Source organism: Pseudophryne corroboree, chromosome 9 (genome assembly GCF_028390025.1).
Source record: "Pseudophryne corroboree isolate aPseCor3 chromosome 9, aPseCor3.hap2, whole genome shotgun sequence".
NCBI classification, from domain to species: Eukaryota; Metazoa; Chordata; class Amphibia; order Anura; family Myobatrachidae; genus Pseudophryne; species Pseudophryne corroboree.
Window position 1 is genome coordinate 9,566,664 of NC_086452.1, and position 27,833 is coordinate 9,594,496.

The following is a 27,833-nucleotide window of genomic DNA, read 5'->3' on the forward strand; positions in this document are numbered from 1 at the left end:
TATCTTAACTGAGGTCTGGAGGAGGGTCATAGGGGGAGGAGCCAGTGCACACCAGATAGTCCTGAATCTTTCTTTAATTGTGCCCAGTCTCCTGCGGAGCAGTCTATTCCCCATGGTCCTTACGGAGTCCCCAGCATCCACTACGGACTACGAGAAATAGAATTACCGGTGAGTAAATTCTTATTATTAATGGCGCTATACTGGAGATTACTGAGGAGAAAAGGGATCTAGGAGTCACTATTTCAGGTGACATAAAGGATAAATATAGTATTAATGGCGCTATACTGGAAACTACTGAGGAGGAAAGGGATCTAGGAGTCACTATTTCAGGTGACATAAAGGATAAATATAGTATTAATGGCGATATACTGGAAACTACTGAGGAGGAAAGGGATCTAGGAGTCACTATTTCAGGTGACATAAAGGATAAATATAGTATTAATGGCGCTATACTGGGAACTACTGAGGAGGAAAGGGATCTAGGAGTCACTATCTCAGGTGACATTAAGGATAAATATAGTATTAATGGCACTATACTGTGAACTACTGAGGAGGAAAGGGATCTAGGAGTCACTATTTCAGGTGACATAAAGGATAAATATAGTATTAATGGCACTATACTGGAAACTACTGAGGAGGAAAGGGATCTAGGAGTCACTATTTCAGGTGACATAAAGGATAAATATAGTATTAATGGCACTATACTGGGAACTGCTGAGGAGGAAAGGGATCTAGGAGTCACTATCTCAGGTGACATAAAGGATAAATATACTATTAATGGCACTATACTGGAAACTACTGAGGAGGAAAGGGATCTAGGAGTCACTATCTCAGGTGACATAAAGGATAAATATAATATTAATGGCATTATACTGGAAACTACTGAGGAGGAAAGGGATCTAGGAGTCACTTTCAGGTGACATAAAGGATAAATATAGTATTAATGGCACTATACTGGAAACTACTGAGGAGGAAAGGGATCTAGGAGCCACTATCTCAGGTGACATAAAGGATAAATATAGTATTAGTGGCGCTATACTGGAAACTACTGAGGAGGAAAGGGATCTAGGAGTCACTATTTCAGGTGACAAAGGATAAATATAGTATTTCCCGGGTGGCATTCTGTATGCCGGCGGTCGGGCTCCCGGCGCTCAGTATACCGGCGCCGGGAGCCCGACCGCCGGCATACCGACACTTATTTTCCCTCGTGGGGGTCCACGACCCCCATAGAGGGAGAATAAAATAGTGTGGCGCGCGTAGCGCGCCACCGTGCCCGTAGCGTGGCGAGCGCAGCGAGCCCGCAAGGGGCTCCTTTGCGCTCGCCACACTGTCGGTCAGCCGGCGGTCGGGCTCCCGGCGCCGGTATGCTGGGCGCCGGGAGCCCGACCGCCGGCCAGCCGTAGTGAACCCGTATTTCCCTGACGTCCTAGTGGATGCTGGGAACTCCGTAAGGACAATGGGGAATAGACGGGCTCCGCAGGAGACTGGGCACTCTAAAGAAAAGATTAGGTACTATCTGGTGTGCACTGGCTCCTCCCTCTATGCCCCTCCTCCAGACCTCAGTTAGAATCTGTGTCTGGCCAGAGCTGGGTGCTCCTTGTGGGCTCTCCTGAGCTTACTAGTAAAGAGAGTATTTACAGGTTGAGTCTCCCTTATCCAAAATGCTTGGGACCAGAGGTATTTTGGATATGGGATTTTTCCGTATTTTGGAATAATTGCATACCATAATGAGATATCATGGTGATGGGACCTAAATCTAAGCACAGAATGCATTTATGTTTCATATACACCTTATACACACAGCCTAAAGGTAATTTTAGCCAATATTTTTTTTATAACTTTGTGCATTAAACAAAGTGTGTGTACATTCACACAATTCATTTATGTTTCATATACACCTTATACACACAGCCTGAAGGTCATTTAATACAATATTTTAATAACTTTGTGTATTAAACAAAGTTTGTGTACATTGAGCCATCAGAAAACAAAGGATTCACTATCTCACTCTCACTCAAAAAATTCCGTATTTCGGAATATTCCGTATTTCGGAATATTTGGATATGGGATACTCAACCTGTATTAGGTTTTTTATTTTCAGTGAGCTTCTGCTGGCAACAGACTCACTGCTACGTGGGACTAAGGGGAGAGAAGAAAACCTACCTGCTTGCAGCTAGCTTGTGCTTCTTAGGCTATTGGACACCATTAGCTCCAGAGGGTTCGAACACAGGCACCTGTCCTCGATCGTCCGTTCCCGGAGCCGCGCCGCCGTCCCCCTTGCAGAGCCAGAAGAACAGAAGCTGGAAGACGACGAAATCGGCGGCTGAAGACTCCTGTCTTCATTAAGGTAGCGCACAGCACCGCAGCTGTGCGCCATTGCTCCCAGCACACTTACACACTCCGGTCACTGTAGGGTGCAGGGCGCTGGGGGGGGGGGGGGGGGGGCGGCGGCGCCCTGGGCTGCAATTGAAGTACCTTTGGCATAAAAATACATATATACAGTCTAGCACTGTATATATGTAAAAAACCCTGCCATTATTTTACACTGAAAGCGGGACAGAAGCCTGCCACTGAGGGGGCGGGGCTTTCTTCCTCAGCACACCAGCGCCATTTTTTCTTCACAGCTCCGCTGGAAGCAGCTCCCCAGGCTCTCACCTGCAGTATCCAGGTACAAGACGGGTTAAAAAGAGAGGGGGGGCACATAAATTTAGGCGCAAAGAATACAAAAAAAGCAGCTATTGGGTATATCACTTATTAGCAGTGAAAATCCCTGTGTTATATAGCGCTGTGGTGTGTGCTGGCATACTCTCTCTCTGTCTCCCCAAAGGACTTTGTGGGGTCCTGTCCTCCTGTGTGTGTGTGTGCGGTGTGTCGGTACGGCTGTGTCGACATGTTTGATGAGGAAGGTTACGTGGAGGCGGAGCAAGGGCAGATAAGTTTGGTATCGCCCCCGTCGGGGCCGACACCTGATTGGATGGATATGTGGAAGGTCTTAAATGACAATGTAAACTCCTTACATAAAAGGTTTGATGACGCTGCAGCCTTGGGACAGCCGGGGTCTCAGCCCGCCCCTGCCCAGGCGACTCAGAAACCGTCAGGGGCTCATAAACGCCCTCTATCTCAGATGGTTGACACAGATGTCGACACGGAGTCCGACTCAAGTGTCGACGATGATGAGGCACATTTACAGTCTAAAATGACCAAGGCCATCCGATACATGATTATTGCAATGAAAGATGTATTACATATTTCTGAGAGTAACCCGGTTAATACCAAGAGGGTTTATATGTTTGGGGAGAAAAAGCAGCCAGTGACTTTTCCCCCATCTGATGAATTAAATGAATTGTGTGAAGAAGCGTGGAGTTTCCCTGATAAGAAATTAGTGATTTCTAAGAGGTTACTGATGGCGTACCCTTTCCCGCCAACGGACAGGTTACGTTGGGAAACATCCCCTAGGGTGGACAAGGCGCTGACACGCTTATCTAAAAAGGTGGCCCTGCCGTCTCAGGATATTGCCGCCCTAAAGGAGCCTGCGGATAGAAAGCAGGAAGCTATCCTGAAGTCAGTGTATACACACTCTGGTACTCTACTGAGACCTGCTATTGCTTCAGCCTGGATGTGTAGTGCTGTAGCAGCGTGGACAGATACTCTGTTAGACGACATAGATTCCCTCGACAGAGATACTGTTTTGCTAACCCTGGGCCATATCAAAGACGTCGTGTTATATATGCGAGATGCTCAGAGGGACATTTGCCTGCTGGGCTCTAGAATTAATGCTATGTCCATTTCTGCCAGGAGGGTCTTATGGACTCGGCAATGGACAGGAGATGCTGATTCTAAAAAAACACATGGAGGTTTTGCCTTATAAGGGTGAGGAATTGTTTGGGGACGGTCTGTCGGACCTCGTGTCTACAGCGACAGCTGGAAAGTCCACTTTCTTGCCTCAGGTTTCCTCACAGCCTAAGAAAGCACCATATTATCAAATGCAGTCCTTTCGTTACCAAAAAGGCAAGAGGGTCAGGGGTGCATCCTTTCTTGCCAGAGGCAGGAGTAGAGGTAAGAAGCTGCACCATGCAGCCAGTTCCAAGGAACAAAAGTCCTCCCCTGCTTCCACTAAGTCCACCGCATGACGTTGGGGCTCCACAAGCGGAGCCAGGTGCGGTGGGGGCGCGTCTCCGAAACTTCAGCAGCCAGTGGGTTCGCTCACAGGTGGATCTCTGGGCTATACAAATTGTATCTCAGGGATACAAGCTGGAATTTGAAGCGACTCCCCCCCGCCGTTACCTCAAATCAGCCTTGCCAGCTTCCCCCATGGAAAGGGAGGTAGTGCTGGCGGCAATTCACAAGCTGTACCTCCAGCAAGTGATTGTCAGGGTCCCCCTCCTTCAACAGGGAAGGGGTTACTATTCCACAATGTTTGTGGTACCGAAACCGGACGCTTCGGTGAGACCCATTCTGAATTTAAAGTCCTTGAACACTTATATAAAGAAATTCAAGTTCAAAATGGAATCGCTCAGAGCGGTTATTGCAAGCCTGGAAGAGGGGGATTTTATGGTGTCACTGGACATCAAAGATGCTTACTTGCATGTCCCCATTTACCCACCTCACCAGGAGTACCTCAGATTTGTGGTACAGGACTGTCATTACCAGTTCCAGACGTTGCCGTTTGGCCTGTCCACGGCACCGAGAATATTTACCAAGGTAATGGCCGAAATGATGATACTCCTTCGGCAGAAGGGAGTTATAATTATCCCGTACTTGGACGATCTCCTCATAAAGGCGAGGTCCAGGGAGCAGTTGTTGATCAGCGTAGCACTCTCTCAGGAAGTGTTGCAACAGCACGGCTGGATTCTGAATGTTCCAAAGTCACAGCTGATTCCTACGACGCGTCTGCTTTTCCTGGGCATGATTCTGGACACAGAACAGAAGAAGGTGTTTCTCCCAGTGGAGAAGGCCCAGGAATTAGCATCTCTGGTCAGGGACCTCCTGAAACCAAAACAGGTATCGGTGCATCACTGCACGCGAGTCCTGGGAAAGATGGTGGCTTCATACGAAGCCATTCCCTTCGGCAGGTTCCATGCGAGGATATTTCAGTGGGATCTGTTGGACAAGTGGTCTGGATCGCATCTTCAGATGCATCGGCTGATCACCCTGTCCCCAGGGGCCAGGGTGTCTCTTCTGTGGTGGCTGCGGAGTGCTCACCTTCTCGAGGGCCGCAGGTTCGGCATACAGGACTGTGTTCTGGTGACCACGGATGCAACCCTCCGAGGATGGGGGGCAGTCACTCAGGGAAGAAACTTCCAAGGGCTGTGGTGAAGTCTGGAGACTTCTCTACACATAAATATACTGGAATTAAGGGCCATTTACAACGCCCTGAGTCAAGCAGAGCCCCTGCTTCGAAACCGGCCAGTGCTGATTCAGTCAGACAACATCACGGCGGTCGCCCATGTAAACCGCCAGGGCGGCACAAAAAGCAGGATGGCAATGGCGGAAGCCACAAAGATTCTTCGATGGGCGGAGAATCACGTGCAAGTACTGTCAGCAGTGTTCATTCCGGGAGTGGACAACTGGGAAGCAGACTTCCTCAGCAGACACGACCTCCACCCGGGAGAGTGGGGACTTCATCAAGAAGTCTTCCAACTGATTGCAAACCAATGGGAACTGCCACAGGTGGACATGATGGCGTCCCGCCTCAACAAAAAGCTAAAAAGATATTGCGCCAGGTCAAGGGACCCTCAGGCGATAGCTGTGGACGCCCAAGTGACACCGTGGGTGTACCAGTCGGTATATGTGTTTCCTCCTCTTCCTCTCATACCAAAAGTACTGAGAATAGTAAGAAAGAGAGGAATAAGAACAATACTCATTGTTCCGGACTGGCCAAGAAGGACTTGGTACCCGGAACTGCAAGAAATGCGCACAGAGGACCCATGGCCTCTGCCTCTCAGACAGGACCTGCTGCAACAAGGGCCCTGTCTGTTCCAAGACTTACCGCGACTGCGTTTGACGGCATGGCGGTTGAACGCCGGATCCTAGCGGAAAAAGGCATTCCGGATGAAGTTATTCCTACGCTGATAAAGGCTAGGAAAGACGTGACAGCAAAGCATTATCACCGTATATGGCGAAAATATGTTGCTTGGTGTGAGGCCAGGAAGGCCCCTACAGAGGAATTCCAACTGGGTCGTTTCCTGCACTTCCTACAGTCAGGGGTGACTATGGGCCTAAAATTGGGGTCCATAAAGGTCCAGATTTCGGCCCTATCCATTTTCTTTCAAAAAGAACTGGCTTCACTGCCTGAGGTTCAGACATTGTTAAGGGAGTGCTGCATATTCAGCCCCCTTTTGTGCCACCAGTGGCACCCTGGGATCTTAACGTTGTGTTGGATTTCCTGAAATCCCACTAGTTTGAGCCACTTAAGACCGTGGAACTGAAGTATCTCACGTGGAAAGTGGTCATGCTGTTGGCCTTAGCATCGGCTAGGCGTGTGTCGTAATTGGCGGCTTTGTCATGTAAAAGCCCATATCTGATCTTCCATATGGACAGGGCAGAATTGAGGACTCGTCCCCAATTTCTCCCAAAGGCGGTGTCCTCGTTTCATTTGAACCAACCTATTGTGGTGCCTGCGGCTACTCTGGACTTGGAGGACTCCAAGTTGCTGGACGTAGTCGGGGCTTTGAAAATATATGTTTCCAGAACGGCTGGAGTCAGGAAGACTGACTCGCTGTTTATCTTGCATGCCCCCAACAAGCTGGGTGCTCCTGCTTCAAAGCAGACTATTGCTCGCTGGATCTGTAGCACGATTCAGCAGGCTCATTCTGCGGCTGGATTGCCGCATCCAAAATCAGTAAAAGCCCATTCCACAAGGAAGGTGGGCTCTTCTTGGGCGGCTGCCCGAGGGGTCTCGGCTTTACAGCTTTGCCGAGCGGCTACTTGGTCGGGTTCAAACACATTTGCAAAGTTCTACAAGTTTGATACCCTGGCTGAGGAGGACCTTGTGTTTGCTCATTCGGTGCTGCAGAGTCATCCGCACTCTCCTGCCCGTTTGGGAGCTTTGGTATAATCCCCATGGTCCTTACGGAGTTCCCAGCATCCACTAGGACGTCAGAGAAAATAAGAATTTACTCACCGGTAATTCTATTTCTCGTAGTCCGTAGTGGATGCTGGGCGCCCGTCCCAAGTGCGGACTTTCTGCAATACGTGTATATAGTTATTGCTTAACCAAGGGTTATTGTTATGAGCCATCTATTGAGTGAGGCTCAGTTGTTGTTCATACTGTTAACTGGGTAAAGGTATCACAAGTTGTACGGTGTGGCTGGTATGAGTCTTACCCTGGATTCAAAATTTCCTTTCCTTGTAATGTCAGCTCTTCCGGGCACAGTTTCCCTAACTGAGGTCTGGAGGAGGGGCATAGAGGGAGGAGCCAGTGCACACCAGATAGTACCTAATCTTTTCTTTAGAGTGCCCAGTCTCCTGCGGAGCCCGTCTATTCCCCATGGTCCTTACGGAGTTCCCAGCATCCACTACGGACTACGAGAAATAGAATTACCGGTGAGTAAATTCTTATTTAATGGCACTATACTGGGAACTACTGAGGAGGAAAGGGATCTAGGAGTCACTATCTCAGGTGACATAAAGGATAAATATAGTATTTATGGCACTATACTGGAACTACTGAGGAGGAAAGGGATCTAGGAGTCACTATTTCAGGTGACATAAAGAATAAATATAGTATTAATGGCACTATACTGGAAACTACTGAGGAGGAAAGGGATCTAGGAGTCACTATTTCAGGTGACATAAAGGATACATATAATAATGGCACTATACTGGAAACTACTGAGGAGGAAAGGGATCTAGGAGTCACTATCTCAGGTGACATATAGGATAAATATAGTATTAATGGCACTATACTGGGAGCTACTGAGGAGAAAAGGGATCTAGGAGTCACTATTTCAGGTGACATAAAGGATATATATAGTATTAATGGCACTATACTGGATACTACTGAGGAGGAAAGGGATCTAGGAGTCACTATTTCAGGTGACATAAAGGATAAATATAGTGTTAATAGCGCTATACTGGAACTACTGAGGAGGAAAGGGATCTAGGAGTCACTATTTCAGGTGACATATAGGATAAATATAGTATTAATGGCACTATACTGGAAACTACTGAGGAGGAAAGGGATCTAGGAGTCACTATTTCAGGTGACATAAAGGATACATATAGTATTAATGGCACTATACTGGAAACTACTGAGGAGGAAAGGGATCTAGGAGTCACTATTTCAGGTGACATAAAGGATAAATATAGTATTAATGGCACTTTACTGGAAACTACTGAGGAGGAAAGGGATCTAGGAGTCACTATTTCAGGTGACATAAAGGATACATATAGTATTAATGGCACTATACTGGAAACTACTGAGGAGGAAAGGGATCTAGGAGTCACTATTTCAGGTGACATAAAGGATAAATATAGTATTAATGGCACTATACTGGAAACTACTGAGGAGGAAAGGGATCTAGGAGTCACTATCTCAGGTGACATAAAGGATAAATATAGTATTAATGGCACTATACTGGGAACTACTGAGGAGGAAAGGGATCTAGGAGTCACTATTTCAGGTGACATAAAGGATAAATATAGTATTAATGGCACTATACTGGGAACTACTGAGGAGGAAAGGGATCTAGGAGTCACTATTTCAGATGACTTAAAGGTAGGTAAGCAATGTAACAAGGCAATGAGGAAGGCTAGTCAGATGCTTGGCTGCATTGGGAGAGGAATCAGCAGCAGAAAGAAAGAAGTAATAATACCACTGTATAGGTCATTGGTACGGCCTCATCTAGAATACTGTGTTTATTTCTGGAGGCCATGGGGTATATGCAATTGCCGGCGAATCGCGGGAATTTCTCTAACGTCCTAAGTGGATGCTGGGACTCCGTAAGGACCATGGGGAACAGCGGCTCCGCAGGAGACAGGGCACAAAATAAAAGCCTGAGATATCAGGTGGTGTGCACTGGCTCCTCCCCCCACGACCCCCCTCCAAGCCAGTTAGATTTTTGTGCCCGGCCGAGAAGGGTGCAAACTAGGTAGCTCTCCAGAGCTGCTTAGAATAAAAGTTTAGTTAGGTTTTTTTATTTTCAGTGAGTCCTGCTGGCAACAGGCTCACTGCATCGTGGGACTAAGGGGAGAAGAAGCGAACTCACCTGAGTGCAGAGTGGATTGGGCTTCTTAGGCTACTGGACGTTAGCTCCAGAGGGACGATCACAGGTTCAGCCTGGATGGGTCACCGGAGCCGCGCCGCCGTCCCCCTTACAGAGCCAGAAGAGACGAAGGTCCGGTGAAAGCGGCGGCAGAAGACATCCTGTCTTCAAGACTAAGGTAGCGCACAGCACCGCAGCTGTGCGCCATTGCTCTCGGCACACTTCACACTCCGGTCACTGAGGGTGCAGGGCGCTGGGGGGGAGCGCCCTGAGACGCAATATAACACACATATACCTTAGCTGGCAAAAGGAATACATCACATATAGCTCCAGGGCTATATGGATGTATTTTTTCCCCTGCCATTTTACACAAAAAAGCGGGAGTTAAGGACGTCGTGAAGGGGCGGGGCCTATATCCTCTGCACACTGGCGCCATTATTCCCTCACAGCTCCGCTGGAAGGACGGCTCCCTGATTCTCCCCTGCAGTACTGCATCTGATTCAGGGTAAAAAAGAGAAGGGGGGGCATTTTGGCAGCAAATAACTAGATTAACAGTAGCTATAAGGGATTAACACTTATATAAGGTTATCCCTGTATATATATAGCGCTGGGTGTGTGCTGGCAGACTCTCCCTCTGTCTCTCCAAAGGGCTAAGTGGGGTCCTGTCCTCTATCAGAGCATTCCCGGTGTGTGTGCTGTGTGTCGGTACGCGTGTGTCGACATGTATGAGGAGGAAAATGAGGTGGAGGCGGAGCAGTTGCCTGTGTTAGTGATGTCACCCCCTAGGGAGTCGACACCTGACTGGATGATTGTGTTTAAGCAATTAAGTGATAATGTCAGCAATTTACAAAAAACTGTTGACGACATGAGAAAGCCGGCAAATCAATTAGTGCCTGTTCAGGCGTCTCAGACACCCTCAGGGGCCCTAAAACGGCCGCTACCTCAGTGGGTCGACACGGATACAGATACTGAATCTAGTGTCGACGGTGACGAGACAAACGTAATGTCCAGTAGGGCCACACGTTACATGATCACGGCAATGAAAGAGGCATTGAACCTTTCTGACACTACAAATACCTCAAAGGCGGGTATTATGTGGGGGTGAAAAAACTGCCAATAGTTTTTCCTGAGTCTGAGGAAATAAATGAGGTGTGTGATAAAGCGTGGGTTTCCCCCGATAAAAAACAGCTAATTTCTAATAAGTTATTAGCACTATACCCTTTCCCGCCAGAGGTTAGGGCACGGTGGGAAACACCCCCTAGGGTAGATAAGGCGCTCACACGTTTATCTAAACAAGTAGCGTTACCGTCCCCTGATACGGCCACCCTCAAAGAACCAGCTGATAGGAGGCTGGAAAATATCCTGAAAAGTATATACACACATACTGGTGTTATACTGCGACCAGCAATCGCATCAGCCTGGATGTGCAGTGCTGGAGTCGCATGGGCGGATTCCCTGACTGAGAATATTGATACCCTGGATAGGGACAATATTCTGTTAACTATAGAACATTTAAAGGATGCATTGCTATATATGCGTGATGCGCAGAGGGATATTTGTACCCTGGCATCAAGAGTAAGCGCAATGTCCATCTCTGCCAGAAGAGCATTATGGACCAGACAGTGGTCAGGGGACGCAGATTCCAAACGGCACATGGAAGTATTGCCGTATAAGGGGGAGGAGTTATTTGGGGCTGGTCTAACAGACCTGGTGGCCACGGCAACGGCTGGAAAATCCACCTTTTTACCCCAGGTTACTTCACATCAACAGAAAAAGACACAGTCTTTTCAAACTCAGTCCTTTCGTTCCCATAAGTACAAGCGAGCAAAAGGTCACTCTTTTCTGCCCAAGGGCAGAGGAAGAGGAAAAAGGCAGCACCATGCAGCCGCTTCCCAGGAGCAGAAGCCCTCCCCTGCTTCTGCCAAGTCTTCAGCATGACGCTGGGGCTTTACAAGCAGACTCAGACACGGTGGGGGCCCGTCTCAAGTATTTCAACGCGCAGTGGGCTCACTCGCAAGTGGATCCCTGGATTCTACAGGTAGTATCACAGGGGTACAAACTGGAATTCGAGGCGTTTCCTCCTCATCGGTTCCTGAAGTCTGCTTTACCAAAGTCTCCCTCCGACAGGGAGGCAGTTCTGGAAGCCATTCACAAGCTGTACTCCCAGCAGGTGATAATCAAGGTACCCCTCTTACAACAGGGGAAGGGGTATTATTCCACACTATTTGTGGTACCGAAGCCGGACGGCTCGGTGAGACCAATATTAAATCTAAAATCTTTGAACACTTACATAAAAAGGTTCAAATTCAAGATGGAGTCACTCAGAGCGGTGATAGCGAACCTGGAAGAGGGGGACTATATGGTGTCGCTGGACATCAAGGATGCTTATCTCCACGTCCCAATATATCCTTCTCACCAAGGGTACCTCAGGTTTGTAGTACAAAACTGTCATTATCAGTTTCAGACGCTGCCGTTTGGATTGTCCACGGCGCCTCGGGTCTTTACCAAGGTAATGGCCGAAATGATGATTCTTCTACGAAGAAAAGGCATCTTAATTATCCCTTACTTGGACGATCTCCTGATAAGGGCAAGAACCAAGGAACAGTTAGAAGTCGGAGTGGCACTATCTCAGGTAGTGCTAAGTCTGCACGGATGGATTCTAAATATTCCAAAATCGCAGCTGATTCCAACGACACGTCTACTGTTCTTAGGAATGATTCTGGACACAGTCCAGAAGAAGGTGTTTCTCCCGGAGGAGAAGGCCAGGGAGTTATCCGAGCTAGTCAGGAACCTCCTAAAACCAGGACAGGTCTCAGTGCATCAGTGCACAAGGGTCCTGGGAAAAATGGTGGCTTCTTACGAAGCGATTCCATTCGGAAGATTCCATGCAAGAACTTTTCAGTGGGATCTACTGGGAAAATGGTCCGGATCGCATCTTCAGATGCATCAACGGATAACCCTGTCGCCAAGGACAAGGGTGTCTCTCCTGTGGTGGCTTCAGAGGGCTCATCTACTAGAGGGCCGCAGATTTGGCATTCAGGATTGGATCCTGGTAACCACGGATGCCAGCCTGAGAGGCTGGGGAGCAGTCACACAGGGAAGGAATTTCCAGGGCTTGTGGTCAAGCATGGAAACATCTCTTCATATAAACATTCTAGAACTAAGGGCCATTTACAATGCCTTAATTCAAGCAAAACCTCTGCTTCAGGGTCAGGCGGTGTTGATCCAGTCGGACAACATCACGTCAGTCGCCCACATAAACAGACAGGGCGGCACGAGAAGCAGGAGGGCAATGGCAGAAACTGCAAGGATTCTTCGCTGGGCGGAAAATCATGTGATAGCACTGTCAGCAGTGTTCATTCCGGGAGTGGACAACTGGGAAGCAGACTTCCTCAGCAGACACGACCTTCACCCGGGAGAGTGGGGACTTCACCCAGAAGTCTTCCACCAAATTGTAAACCGTTGGGAAAGACCAAAGGTGGACATGATGGCGTCACGTCTAAACAAAAAACTGGACAGATATTGCGCCAGGTCAAGGGACCCTCAGGCAATAGCAGTGGACGCTCTGGTAACGCCGTGGGTGTACCAGTCAGTGTATGTATTCCCTCCTCTGCCCCTCATACCGAAAGTATTGAGAATCATAAGAAGGAGAGGAGTAAGAACTATACTCGTGGTTCCGGATTGGCCAAGAAGGTCTTGGTACCCGGAACTTCAAGAGATGCTCACGGACAAACCGTGGCCTCTACCTCTAAGACAGGACCTGCTACTGCAGGGGCCTTGTCTGTTCCAAGACTTACCGCGGCTGCGTTTGACGGCATGGCGGTTGAACGCCGGATCCTGAAGGACAAGGGCATTCCAGAAGAAGTCATCCCTACTCTGGTAAAAGCCAGAAAGGAAGTAACCGCAAAACATTATCACCGCATTTGGCGTAAATATGTTGCGTGGTGTGAGGCCAAGAAGGCCCCTACACAGGAATTTCAACTGGGTCGTTTCTTGCATTTCCTGCAAACAGGACTGTCTATGGGCCTAAAATTAGGGTCCATTAAGGTTCAAATTTCGGCCCTGTCGATATTCTTCCAGAAAGAACTGGCTTCAGTACCTGAAGTTCAGACATTTGTGAAAGGGGTGCTGCACATACAGCCTCCTTTTGTGCCTCCAGTGGCACCTTGGGATCTTAATGTTGTGTTGAGATTTCTAAAATCACACTGGTTTGAACCATTGTCTACGGTAGATTTAAAATATCTCACGTGGAAGGTGTCGATGCTGTTGGCCTTGGCTTCAGCTAGGCGTGTGTCAGAATTGGCGGCTTTATCATGTAAAAGCCCTTACCTAAATTTTCATTCTGACAGGGCGGAATTGAGGACTTGTCCTCAATTTCTACCTAAGGTGGTTTCTGCATTTCACATGAACCAACCTATTGTGGTACCTGCGGCTACTAGGGACTTAGAGGACTCTAAGTTGCTGGACGTTGTCAGGGCCTTGAAAATATATGTTTCCAGGACGGCTGGAGTCAGGAAAACTGACTCGCTGTTTATCCTGTATGCACCCAACAAGCTGGGTGCTCCTGCTTCAAAGCAGACGATTGCTCGTTGGATTTGTAGTACAATTCAGCTTGCACATTCCGTGGCAGGATTGCCACAGCCAAAATCAGTAAAAGCCCATTCCACAAGGAAAGTGGGCTCATCTTGGGCGGCTGCCCGAGGGGTCTCGGCTTTACAACTTTGCCGAGCAGCTACTTGGTCAGGGGCAAACACGTTTGCTAAATTCTACAAATTTGATACCCTGGCTGAGGAGGACCTGGAGTTCTCTCATTCGGTGCTGCAGAGTCATCCGCACTCTCCCGCCCGTTTGGGAGCTTTGGTATAATCCCCATGGTCCTTACGGAGTCCCAGCATCCACTTAGGACGTTAGAGAAAATAAGATTTTACTTACCGATAAATCTATTTCTCGTAGTCCGTAGTGGATGCTGGGCGCCCATCCCTAGTGCGGATTGTCTGCAATACTTGTATATAGTTATTGTTACAAAAAATTCGGGTTATTATTGTTGAGCCATCCTTTCAGAGGCTCCTTTAAATTTATCATACTGTTAACTGGGTTCAGATCACGAGTTGTACGGTGTGATTGGTGTGGCTGGTATGAGTCTTACCCGGGATTCAATATCCTTCCTTATTATGTACGCTCGTCCGGGCACAGTATCCTGGCTGGCTGGGTCGTGGGGGGAGGAGCCAGTGCACACCACCTGATATCTCAGGCTTTTATTTTGTGCCCTGTCTCCTGCGGAGCCGCTGTTCCCCATGGTCCTTACGGAGTCCCAGCATCCACTACGGACTACGAGAAATAGATTTATCGGTAAGTAAAATCTTATTTTTTCGCCCGTTTTTTAATTCGACACAATTCGACCGTCGAATTCCGGCAAGTTGGTGCCGGAATTCAACATAGTCAATAAAAAACGGATTCGACAGTCCCGCTGTCGAAAAACGTCCGATTTGACGGATATTGATTAGACTTGTAAAAATGTAAAAAAAACGTGAAAAACCACGAAAAAAAATTGCGTGGGGTCCCCCCTCCTAAGCATAACCAGCCTCGGGCTCTTCGAGCTGGTTCTAAAAATCCAGGGAAAAAACTGACAGGGGATCCCACATATTTTTAAAACCAGCACCGGGCTCCGCGCCTGGTGCTGGTGCAAAAAATACGGGGGACAAAAAGCGCGTAGGGGTCCCCCGTATTTTTTACACCAGCATCGGGCTCCACTAGCTGGACAGATAATGCCACAGCCGATGGGTCACTTTTATACAGCGCCCTGCGGCCGTGGTATTAAATATCCAACTAGTCACCCCTGGCCGGGGTACCCTGGGGGAATCAAGGGGTCGTCCCCCCCCCCAACCACCCAAGGGCCAGGGGTGAAGCCCGAGGCTGTCCTTCCCCATCTAAGGGCTGCGGATGGGGGGCTGATAGCCTTGAGTAAAATGATAGAATATTGTTTTTTCCAGAAGTACTACAAGTCCCAGCAAGCCTCCCCCCCCCCCCCCCCACCCCCCGCAAGCTGGTACTTTGAGAACCACAAGTACCAGCATGCGGGTGGAAAAACAGGCCCGCTGGTACTTGTAGTTCTACTGGGAAAACAAATACCCAAACAAAAACAGGAGACACACACCGTGAAAGTAAAAGTTTATTTCATACATGCCGACATATACATACTTACCTATGTTGACCCGCCCACTGCCACGTCCCCCTCGTCACTGAAGAATCCCGGGTACCTGTGAATAAAATTATACTCACCTGATCCAGTGTCCGGATCTTTTTAAATAATCCTCGTACTTGGCAAAACAACAAAACGGCAACCTGGACCAAACGGACTGAAAGGGGTCCCATGTTTACACATGGGACCCCTTTCCACGAATGCCGGGACCCCACGTGACTCCTGTCACAGAGGGTCCCTTCAGCCAATCAGCGAGCGCATTGTCGTGGCACTCTGCTGATTGGCTATGCGCGTCTGAGCTGTCAGACAGCGCATCGCAAAGCCTTACCATTATATTCAATGGTGGGAACTTTGCGGTCAGCGGTGAGGTCACCCGCGGTCAGCGGCTGACCGCGGGTAACCCCACCGCTGACCGCAAAGTTCCCACCATTGAAACTAATGGAGGGAGCTGTGCGATGCGCTGTCTGCCAGCAGACGCGCATACAGCCAATCAGGAGAGTGCCACGAAGTGGCGCTTCCTGATTGGCTGAAGAGACCTTTCTGTGACAGCAGTCACGGGGGTGTCTCTGCATTCGGGGAAAGGGGTCCCATGTGTAAACATGGGACCCCTTTCAGTCCGCCCGGTCCGGGTGTTCGTTTTTTTTTTGTTTGTTTTTTGCCAAGTACGTGGATTATAATAAAAGACCACAGGAAACTGGATCAGGTGAGTATAATTTTATTTTCAGGTACACCATGGATTCTACTTGGACAAGTGGACAGAGGTCGGCGTGTGAACATAGGTAAGTATGTGTGTGTCGACATGTGTGAAATAAAGTTTTACTCTCACGGTGTGCGTGCCCTGTTTTTATTTGGGTATTTTTTTCCCAGTAGAACTACAGGTACCAGCGGGCCCGTTTTTCTCCCGCATGCTGGTACTTGTGGTTCTCCAAGTACCAGCTTGCGGGGGAGGCTTGCTGGGACTTGTAGTACTACTGGAAAAAGCAATATTCTTTTAATTTTCAAAAGGCTATCAGCCCCCCATCCGCAGCCCTTGGATGGGGGGGGACAGCCTCGGGCTTAACCCCTGGCCCTTGGGTGGCTGGAGGGGGGGGGGGACCCCTTGATTGAAGGGATCCCCACTCCTCCAGGGTACCCCGGCCAGGAGTGACTAGTTGCGTATTTAATGCCCCGGCCGCAGGGCGCTGTATAAAAGTGACCCCCGGCTGTGGCATTATCTACCCAGCTAGTGGAGCCCGATGCTGGTGTAAAAAATACGGGGGACCCCTACGCTTTTTGTCCCCCGTATTTTTTGCACCAGGCGCAGAGCCCGGTGCTGGTTTTAAAAATACGGGGGATCCCATGTCAGTTTTTCCCTGGATTTTTAGAACCAGGACCGGCTCGAAGAGCCCGAGGCTGGTTATGCTTAGGAGGGGGGACCCCACGCATTATTTTTTTTTCTGATTTTTACCATTCCATTTAAAAAATATATATATTTTTACAAATATATAAATAATACTTGTGCCTCCAAAATAGACAAACCAAGTACCTAATCCCTTCTAATATAAATAGATATGCTATTACCAATAAAAAAAAAACACAAAAAACAATATGTTTTTAAAAATTTTTATTAGATTCCGCCAGCAAAGTGTGGCGGATTGAAAATGACGAATTTACTGACTAAAAGCACTGTAGTCGAATTTACAATCTTCAATTGAATATACTTTTGTCGAATTGCCGCATTTGTACCATTGCAGAAATGTCGAATTTGACAAATTTCAAAAAGTCGAATTTTGAAAGTCCGGTTTTTTTTTTACGAAAAGTACTGAATTGCATTGTCGAATATTTTTTTTGGGGCGAAAATGTCCCGTTTTTCGACATTTTCTGTAAATTCGACCGCAATTGCATATACCCCCATATCTTCAAAAGGATATTAATACATTAGAGACTGTACAAAAGAAGGGCAACTAACATGGTGCATGGCCGACATCACAAAACATACCCAGAAAGACTAAGAAATCTCACTATGTATAGTTTGAAGCATAGAAGGGAAAGGGGGACATGATAGAGACTGTCACATATATCAGGGGTATCACCACGGTACAGGAGGAGACATTCCTCACAGGGAGAGAAGTATTAGACCACGAGGACATGAGAGAGACTGTCACATATATCAGGGGTATCACCACGGTACAGGGGGAGACATTCCTCACAGGGAGAGAAGTAATAGGACACGAGGACATGAGAGAGACTGTCACATATATCAGGGGTATCACCACGGTACAGGAGGAGACATTCCTCACAGGGAGAGAAGTATTAGACCACGAGGACATGAGAGAGACTGTCACATATATCAGGGGTATCACCACGGTACAGGGGGAGACATTCCTCACAGGGAGAGAAGTAATAGGACACGAGGACATGAGAGAGACTGTCACATATATCAGGGGTATCACCACGGTACAGGGGGAGACATTCCTCACAGGGAGAGAAGTATTAGACCACGAGGACATGAGAGAGACTGTCACATATATATCAGGGGTATCACCACGGTACAGGGGGAGACATTCCTCACAGGGAGAAAAGTATTAGGAAACGAGGACATGATAGAGACTGTCACATATATCAGGGGTATCACCACGGTACAGGAGGAGACATTCCTCACAGGGAGAGAAGTATTAGACCACGAGGACATGAGAGAGACTGTCACATATATCAGGGGTATCACCACGGTACAGGGGGAGACATTCCTCACAGGGAGAGAAGTAATAGGACACGAGGACATGAGAGAGACTGTCACATATATCAGGGGTATCACCACGGTACAGGGGGAGACATTCCTCACAGGGAGAGAAGTATTAGACCACGAGGACATGAGAGAGACTGTCACATATATATCAGGGGTATCACCACGGTACAGGGGGAGACATTCCTCACAGGGAGAAAAGTATTAGGAAACGAGGACATGATAGAGACTGTCACATATATCAGGGGTATCACCACGGTACAGTAGGAGACATTCCTCACAGGGAGAGAAGTAATAGGACACGAGGACATGAGAGAGACTGTCACATATATCAGGGGTATCACCATGGTACAGGGGGAGACATTCCTCACAGGGAGAGAAGTATTAGGAAACGAGGACATGATAGAGACTGTCACATATATCAGGGGTATCACCACGGTACAGGGGGAGAAGTATTAGACCACGAGGACATGAGAGAGACTGTCACATATATCAGGGGTATTACCACGGTACAGGGGGGAGACATTCCTCACAGGGAGAGAAGTATTAGGACACGAGGACATGAGAGAGACTGTCACATATATCAGGGGTATCACCACGGTACAGGGGGGAGACATTCCTCACAGGGAGAGAAGTAATTGGACACGAGGACATGAGAGAGACTGTCACATATATCAGGGGTATCACCACGGTACAGGGGGGAGACATTCCTCACAGGGAGAGAAGTAATTGGACACGAGGACATGAGAGAGACTGTCACATATATCAGGGGTATCACCACGGTACAGGGGAGAGACATTCCTCACAGGGAGAGAAGTAATAGGACACGAGGACATGATAGAGACTGTCACATATATCAGGGGTATTACCACGGTACAGGGGGGAGACATTCCTCACAGGGAGAGAAGTAATTGGACACGAGGACATGATAGAGACTGTCACATATATCAGGGGTATCACCACGGTACAGGAGGAGACATTCCTCACAGGGAGAGAAGTAATAGGACATGAGGACATGATAGAGACTGTCACATATATCAGGGGTATCACCATGGTACAGGAGGAGACATTCCTCACAGGGAGAGAAGTAACAGGACACGAGGACATGAGAGAGACTGTCACATATATCAGGGGTATCACCACGGTACAGGAGGGAGATATTCCTCCCAGCGAGAGAAGTATTAGGACACGAGGACATGAGAGAGACTGTCACATATATTAGGGGTATCACCACGGTACAGGAGGAGACATTCCTCACAGGGAGAGAAGTAATAGGACACGAGGACATGATAGAGACTGTCACATATATCAGGGGTATCACCACGGTACAGGGGGAGAGACATTCCTCACAGAGAGAGAAGTATTACTATACGAGGACATAATAGACTGTCACATATATCAGGGGTATCACCACGGTACAGGAGGAGACATTCCTCACAGGGAGAGAAGTATTCGGAAACGAGGACATGCACTGAAATTGGGGGGAGGGAGGATCAGGGGAAATCTGAGGAAACATTACCTCACAGAAAGAAAGAGTAGTGGACAAGTGGAATAGCCTCCCAGCAGAGGTGGTGGAGGATAAGACAGTAGAGAGGTGTATACATGCATGGGATAGACATAAGGATATCCTTACACAGAAATAAGGATCAAATAGGATGAGGTTACCAAAAGTTTAAAAGGGGCAGACTAGACGGGCCTTGTGGTTCTTATCTGCCGTCATATGCTGTGTTTATGTGTCTATGTCTACTGATGGTTGTATTTCCCGTTTGTCTGTGCGGCACTAATCCGTTTCACGCTTTAATTTTGGGACAGCCTCCTAGAGAGTTTAAGGTGTGGAAGACGAATGCTGTCCCCCCTCCGGAGTCCTACAAGGTGGAGGAGAAGAAAGGGCCGCCTCCTGAGCTGGACATGGCCATTAAATGGTCCAATATTTACCAAGACAACGGGGATGACGCTCCTCAGCAAGTGACGAAAGCAAAGGTCCTGCCAGAGGATGAGACGGCTGCAGAATCCCCAGCCTCTGGTACGCTGCCCCTGTCACTACATGGCACATCCTGGCCTGCAGATCTCCTCTCTGGGGCTAGCCGTTATCCTTCAGATATCTGAAGGGGTTTCTTTAATTCATTACCTACTTGATGGTGGTCCTTTGTTCATATTAGGGTGACAGCGGCTCCCGGGAGTTGTCCTTTGCGGCCTAGTCGCAGGAAGACTTGTTAACACTGAAAATATTTCCCCGTCAGATGTTGCCAATGTGTAATATCAGTCTCTACTGTAAGAAAGGGTTTATCTGAGCTGAATACCAGGGATGGAATTGAACCTCTATGACCGGGGCACTTTATACCTTAGTGCAGTGGTTCTTAAACTGTGTGGCGTGGCATCCTAGGGTGCTGTGGGACACTTGCAGGGGCGCCTTGGGTTGGTGGTCTAGGACTTAGTGGTCTCGGAATAGGCAAATCCAGCGCAGTGGCTGATAATCATAAAATATGTGGACAAACGGAAGCAAACCCTGTCCCTCACCTCACACCTGACCTTAAGGATGACATAGAAACACAATTTACTTCATTTAATATTTCTTCCTAAAGTTCTCAATAAGACATTTTTGTCCTAGGGGCGCCATGGAAAAAATTCTGATTCTCTAGGGCGCCGTGATTCAAAATAGTTTGGGAACCACTACCGTAGTGCCAAGAGACTATTAGGGTATATGCCCATTCACCAGGAGTAATTTATAGTTCTCTCATTGGGCCTAATTCAGACCCGATCGCTGCCGTGCATTTTCTCACAGCAGGCGATCGGGTCTGAATTGCACATGCGTATACAACGCAATGCGCGGGCGTGTCGGTCTGCAGCGACGGGATGGTGCAAACAAAGTTATCGCAAGGTGACTGACAGGAAGAGGCCGTTTGTGGATGGCAACTGACCGTTTTAGAGGAGTGTCTGTGAAAAACGCAGGAGGGACCAGGCGTTTGGAGGGAGGGTTTCTGACGTCGGCTCCGTCCCCGATCATCGCAATGGGAGAGTAAGTCCTGAGCTGTGCAGAGACTGCAGCTCTCCTGCACATGCAATCGCACCCCTGCCCAGCAATTACCCCTTTCAGACAGCAAATGGCGGGTTGCACCCGGGAGCCGTACACGGGTGCTTCCCGGGTGCGACCCGCCTCGGGCCCCTTCATAGTGGCGTCCCCAACCCGGCATATTACCGGGTTGGTGACGCCAAGTGTTGCCCATCCATACTGTGTGAATGGGAAACTGGTCGCAGCAACCTGCCAACCCATTCACACCGCACAGCAACCAGGGTTGAAACACAGGATATTTCCCCTGGGCCCTTCCAGACCACTCGCTCGTGTGCACTAACCTGGGTTACAGGCTGGCGGTCTGAAAGAGTTATAACGGATTCTATATCCTGTTTTATACTGGCAGAACTAGGCTTTACCATGGCTGAGTTTATGAATTAGGAGTAATACTGGAAATGTGGCGGGTACATTACCTTTTTATTTTTTACGTTCATACTTTTTATGTATTTTTCTCTCCATGTGTTCAGTGTCTGGCACCATCTCAGAGAGGTGGAAGACCTAGATAGTTTTGTTATTTAAATCTGCTCCTTTATATACATTCCCCTGTTTATATACTCAATTCAGTGTATTCCCGAGAGCTACCAATAAACCAGTGTTCCCCCAACTCCAGTCCTCAGGGATCCCCTAACACAGTGCATGTTTTCCAGACTTCCTTGCTTGAGCACAGGTGTAGTCATTACTGACTGACTCATTTTAAACAAAAAATATCCAGGTGGTGCTAATCATTTCACTGGCGATTCTGTAAGGAGACCTGGAAAACATGTCCTGTTAGTGTTCCCTGAGGACTGGAGTTGGGAAACCCTGCAATAGAGCGTTGTCTACAAGCTATATTCATGTTTAGTTATGGAATTATTCCCGAGCATCGTGCAGCCTCCATTATGTTTACTAAAAGATTCTTCTTCTTCCAGATGATGACCAGGACGAGCCGTCTTCTAAGAAGCCCAAGGTCTGACCACTGGAGAGGTGAACGCAGTCTGCCGGGATCTCCTAGGGACGGCCACTCAGGACCGCTAGAAGATTTCTGTTGTGACTGAGTGTAGGTCTCTCACGTGTCTGTAGTCACCCATATTATGGCAGCTGTACAGATATACTAGAACTCGTGGCGTGGTACATGATGCTAGTCCTGGTGAATATAATCCGCTGCCTAGCAACACCTGTTTTTACTTTATCAGTCCGATAAAATGCAGTTTGGTTCTGCCGCTTGTCTGCATTGTGTTAGAAGCCTTTTATAAAGGAGTGCGTTTCAGAAGAAGTTGCTGTAATATTGCCGCAGAGAATATGTTTTAGTAAATGACTTTGTAAATAGACCACTGGAATTAAAATTACATTTGGTAAGTTGTCTCCTGATTCAGAGTTATTTTGTAAAAGGTTGTATTATTAAATGTCGCTGCATCTCTGGGTACCTGAGAGGTTGAGCGGTGCACGTTGCCATATGTCCAAATGCTACCCATGATCCCAAATTGCACTATTACAGGACATTATAGAATTCAGACTACTAGCTCCAATCAGAAGAAACAAAGCCGTCTTCTGAGGAGAGACAATGGTAGTGGGTCATTACACACCTGTTATACGAGTACAGTTATACGTGTTACATGTCCTACTAGTATTGCCATATACATAACACTCCATGCTTTCCCTATGGGAAGAAGACAATTCATAGGCCGGGGCAGTGACATTACAGGCCGGCAGAGGTCTGTCCAGTGCAGCGACCATCTATCCATCAGACCGTTGTGATTGGTTACGCAGGACAATAATAGCTGTCTGTAGGGAAGTCCTGTGTGACACAATGAATAGGCGGCAGAGTCTCGCTGCATGGATATGTCACAATCACTGGATGTTAGGAAATGGTTACTACGTCTAAACCTAGCACCAGAATTCTGAATTTGATTTTTATCCGGAATCTTTAATCTCTCACCCAGTGCGGTTTGCTTTATCCGGCAGCCTTGCATTTTACCTTCATTGTTCCGTTGCTGATCTGTAGGAGCCGAGTAAAATGGTTGAAGGTGCTTGCGTTACCCCGCCACCATGCCACTGATCAATGTCATGCATAGACGTGGTTAGTGGCTGCGCAAGCACAAACAATGGGGGTGCTCTTATAGGCGTATTGACGTACAGCGCCAGTGATGTCGTATGTCTGCTTTGCGATACGTCGCTATGTATTACCGGCATGTCACTGTGTATTGTTACCATGTGGTCTGAGACGATGGACCGAATGTAATGCCGCCCAAATTTTTATTTTAACGGGGCAATCGCTTACAAGGCATGGTTTTGACTTGTAAGTGATTGCCCCTTTAAAAAAATGTCTGCATTTGGCCGCCATCCCACCCAGCCGCTGAACATGGCCGCATTACATCCGGCCCTATATATTGTTTTCTCTATCGTCCTAGTGGATGCTGGGGTTCCTGAAAGGACCATGGGGAATAGCGGCTCCGCAGGAGACAGGGCACAAAAAGTAAAGCTTTAGGATCAGGTGGTGTGCACTGGCTCCTCCCCCTATGACCCTCCTCCAAGCCTCAGTTAGATTTTTGTGCCCGGCCGAGAAGGGTGCAATCTAGGTGGCTCTCCTAAAGAGCTGCTTAGAAAAGTTTAGTTTAGGTTTTTTATTTTACAGTGAGTCCTGCTGGCAACAGGATCACTGCAACGAGGGACTTAGGGGAGAAGAAGTGAACTCACCTGCGTGCAGGATGGATTGGCTTCTTTGGCTACTGGACATTAGCTCCAGAGGGACGATCACAGGTACAGCCTGGATGGTCACCGGAGCCTCGCCGCCGGCCCCCTTGCAGATGCTGAAACGAGAAGAGGTCCAGAATCGGCGGCAGAAGACTCCTCAGTCTTCTTAAGGTAGCGCACAGCACTGCAGCTGTGCGCCATTTCCTCTCAGCACACTTCACACGGCAGTCACTGAGGGTGCAGGGCGCTGGGAGGGGGGCGCCCTGGGAGGCAAATGAAAACCTTTTTTGGCTAAAAATACCTCACATATAGCCTCCGGGGGCTATATGGAGATATTTAACCCCTGCCAGAATCCATTAAAGAGCGGGAGACGAGCCCGCCGAAAAAGGGGCGGGGCCTATCTCCTCAGCACACAGCGCCATTTTCCCTCACAGAAAGGCTGGAGGGAAGGCTCCCAGGCTCTCCCCTGCACTGCACTACAGAAACAGGGTTAAAACAGAGAGGGGGGGCACTAATTTGGCGTTAGAAATATATAAAAGATGCTATAAGGGAAAACACTTATATAAGGTTGTCCCTATATAATTATAGTGTTTTTTGTGTGTGCTGGCAAACTCTCCCTCTGTCTCTCCAAAGGGCTAGTGGGGCCTGTCCTCTATCAGAGCATTCCCTGTGTGTGTGCTGTGTGTCGGTACGTGTGTGTCGACATGTATGAGGACGATGTTGGTGAGGAGGCGGAGCAATTGCCTGTAATGGTGATGTCACTCTCTAGGGAGTCGACACCGGAATGGATGGCTTATTTAGGGAATTACGTGATAATGTCAACACGCTGCAAGGTCGGTTGACGACATGAGACGGCCGACAAACAATTAGTACCGGTCCAGACGTCTCAAAAACACCGTCAGGGGTTTTAAAACGCCCGTTTACTTTAGTCGGTTGACACAGACACAGACATGGACACTGAATCCAGTGTCGACGGTGAATAAACAAACGTATTCCTTATTAGGGCCACACGTTAAGGGCAATGAAGGAGGTGTTACATATTTCTGATACTACAAGTACCACAAAAGAGGGTATTATGTGGGATGTGAAAAAACTACCGTAGTTTTTCCTGAATCAGATAAATTAAATGAAGTGTGTGATGATGCGTGGGTTCCCCCCGATAGAAAATTATGGGCGGTATACCCTTTCCCGCCAGAAGTTAGGGCGCGTTGGGAAACACCCCTTAGGGTGGATAAGGCGCTCACACGCTTATCAAAACAAGTGGCGGTACCGTCTATAGATAGGGCCGTCCTCAAGGAGCCAGCTGACAGGAGGCTGGAAAATATCATAAAAAGTATATACACACATACTGGTGTTATACTGCGACCAGCGATCGCCTCAGCCTGGATGTGCAGAGCTGGGGTGGCTTGGTCGGATTCCCTGACTAAAAATATTGATACCCTTGACAGGGACAGTATTTTATTGACTATAGAGCATTTAAAGGATGCATTTCTATATATGCGAGATGCACAGAGGGATATTTGCACTCTGGCATCAAGAGTAAGTGCGATGTCCATATCTGCCAGAAGATGTTTATGGACACGACAGTGGTCAGGTGATGCAGATTCCAAACGGCACAAAGGTGTATTGCCGTATAAAGGAAGAGGAGTTATTTGGGGTCGGTCCATCGGACCTGGTGGCCACGGCAACTGCTGGAAAATCCACCGTTTTTACCCTAAGTCACACATCTGCAGAAAAAGACACCGTCTTTTCAGCCTCAGTCCTTTCGTCCCTATAAGAGTCATATCTGCCCAGGGATAGAGGAAAGGGAAGAAGACTGCAGCAGGCAGCCCATTCCCAGGAACAGAAGCGTTTCACCGCTTCTGCCAAGCTCTCAGCATGACGCTGGGACCGTACAGGACCCCTGGATCCTACAAGTAGTATCCCAGGGGTACAGATTGGAATGTCGAGACGTTTCCCCTTCGCAGGCTCCTGAAGTCTGGTTTACCAAGGTCTCCCTCCGACAAGGAGGCAGTATGGGAAACAATTCACAAGCTGTATTCCCAGCAGGTGATAATCAAATTACCCCTCCTACAACAAGAAAAGGGGTATTATTCCACACTATATTGTGGTACTGAAGCCAGAAGGCTAGGTGAGACCTATTCTAAATCTAAAAAAATTTGAACACTTACAAAGGTTCAAATCAAGATGGAGTCACTCAGAGCAGTGATAACGAACCAGGAAGAAGGGGACTATATAGTGTCCCGAGACATCAGGGATGCTTACCTCCATGTCCCAAATTTGCCCTTCTCACTAAGGGTACCTCAGGTTCGTGGTACAGAACTGTCACTATCCGTTTCAGACGCTGCCGTTTGGATTGTCCACGGCACCCCGGGTCTTTACCAAGGTAATGGCCGAAATGATGATTCTTCTTCGAAGAAAAGGCGTCTTAATTATCCCTTACTTGGACGGTCCCCTGATAAGGGCAAAGTCCAGGGAACAGTTGGAGGTCGGAGTAGCACTATCTCGGATACTGCTACAACAGCACGGGTGGTTTCTAAATATTCCAAAATCGCAGCTGATACCGACGACAAGTCTGCTGTGCCTAGGGATGATTCTGGACACAGTCCAGAAAAAGGTGTTTCTCCCGGAAGAGAAAGCCAGGGAGTTATCCGAGCTAGTCAGGAACCTCCTAAAATCAGTGCATCATTGCACAAGGGTCCTGGTAAAAATGGTGACTTCCTACGAAGCAATTCCATTCGGCAGATTTCACGCAAGAATTTTTCAGTGGGATCTGCTGGACAAATGGTCCGGATCGCATCTTCAGATGCATCAGCGGATAACCCTATATCCAAGGACAAGGGTGTCTCTCCTGTGGTGGTTACAGAGTGCTCATCTTCTAGAGGGCCGCAGATTCGGCATTCAGGATTGGATGCTGGTGACCACGGAGGCCAGCCCGAGAGGCTGGGGAGCAGTCACACAAGGAAAAAATTTCCAGGGAGTGTGATCAAGTCTGGAGACTTTTCTCCACATAAATATACTGGAGCTAAGGGTAAATTTATAATACTCTAAGCTTAGCAAGACCTCTGCTTCAAGGTCAGCCGGTATTGATCCAGTGGGAAAAACATCACGGCAGTCGCCCACGTAAATAGACAGGGCGGCACAAGAAGCAGGAGGGCAATGGCAAAAACTGCAAGGACTTTTCGCTGGGCGGAAAATCATGTGATAGCACTGTCAGCAGTGTTTCATTCCGGGAATGGAAACTGGGAAGCAGACTTCCTCAGCAGGCACGACCTCCACCCGGCAGAGTGGAAACTTCATCGGGAAGTTTTCCACATGATTGTAAACCGTTGGGAAATACCAAAGGTGGACATGATGGCGTCCCGTCTGAACAAAAAACGGGACAGGTATTGCGCCAGGTTAAGAGACCCTCAGGCAATAGCTGTGGACGTTCTGGTAACACCGTGGATGTACCAGTCGGTGTATGTGTTCCATCCTCTGCTTCTCATACCTAAGGTACTGAGAATTATAAGACGTAGAGGAGTAAGAACTATACTCAGGGCTCCGGATTGGCCAAGAAGGACTTGGTACCCGGAAATTCAAGAGATGCTCACAGAGGACTTATGGCCTCTGCCGCTAAGAAGGGACTTGTTTCAGCAAGTACCATGTCTGTTCCAAGACTTACCGCAGCTGCGTTTTGACGGCATGGCGGTGGAACGCCGGATCCTAAGGGAAAAAGGCATTCCGGAAGAGGTCATTCCTACCCTGGTCAAAGCCAGAAAGGAGGTGACCGCACAACATTATCACCACATGTGGCAAAAATATGTTGCGTGGTGTGAGGCCAGAAAGGCCCCACGAAGAAATTTCAACTCGGTCGATTCCTGCATTTCCTGCAAACAGGAGTGTCTATGGGCCTCAAATTGGGGTCCATTAAGGTTCAAATTTCGGCCCTGTCGATTTTCTTCCAGAAAGAAGTGGCTTCAGGTT

General features: G+C 48.2%; 1 protein-coding gene across 1 annotated transcript in view; it reads left to right on the top strand.

Moving 5' to 3' along the window:
- Window positions 1-22,536, top strand: part of C9H1orf52 (chromosome 9 C1orf52 homolog) — a 54,133-nt gene extending 31,597 nt beyond the window's left edge. The window contains exons 2-3 of the mRNA XM_063938941.1: window positions 19,940-20,150; window positions 22,106-22,536. Of these exons, the coding sequence (XP_063795011.1) occupies window positions 19,940-20,150; window positions 22,106-22,149 (255 nt within the window). The 3' untranslated portion in view covers window positions 22,150-22,536. The remainder of the gene's footprint in view (window positions 1-19,939; window positions 20,151-22,105) is intronic.
- The last annotated feature ends 5,297 nt before the right edge of the window (window positions 22,537-27,833 follow it).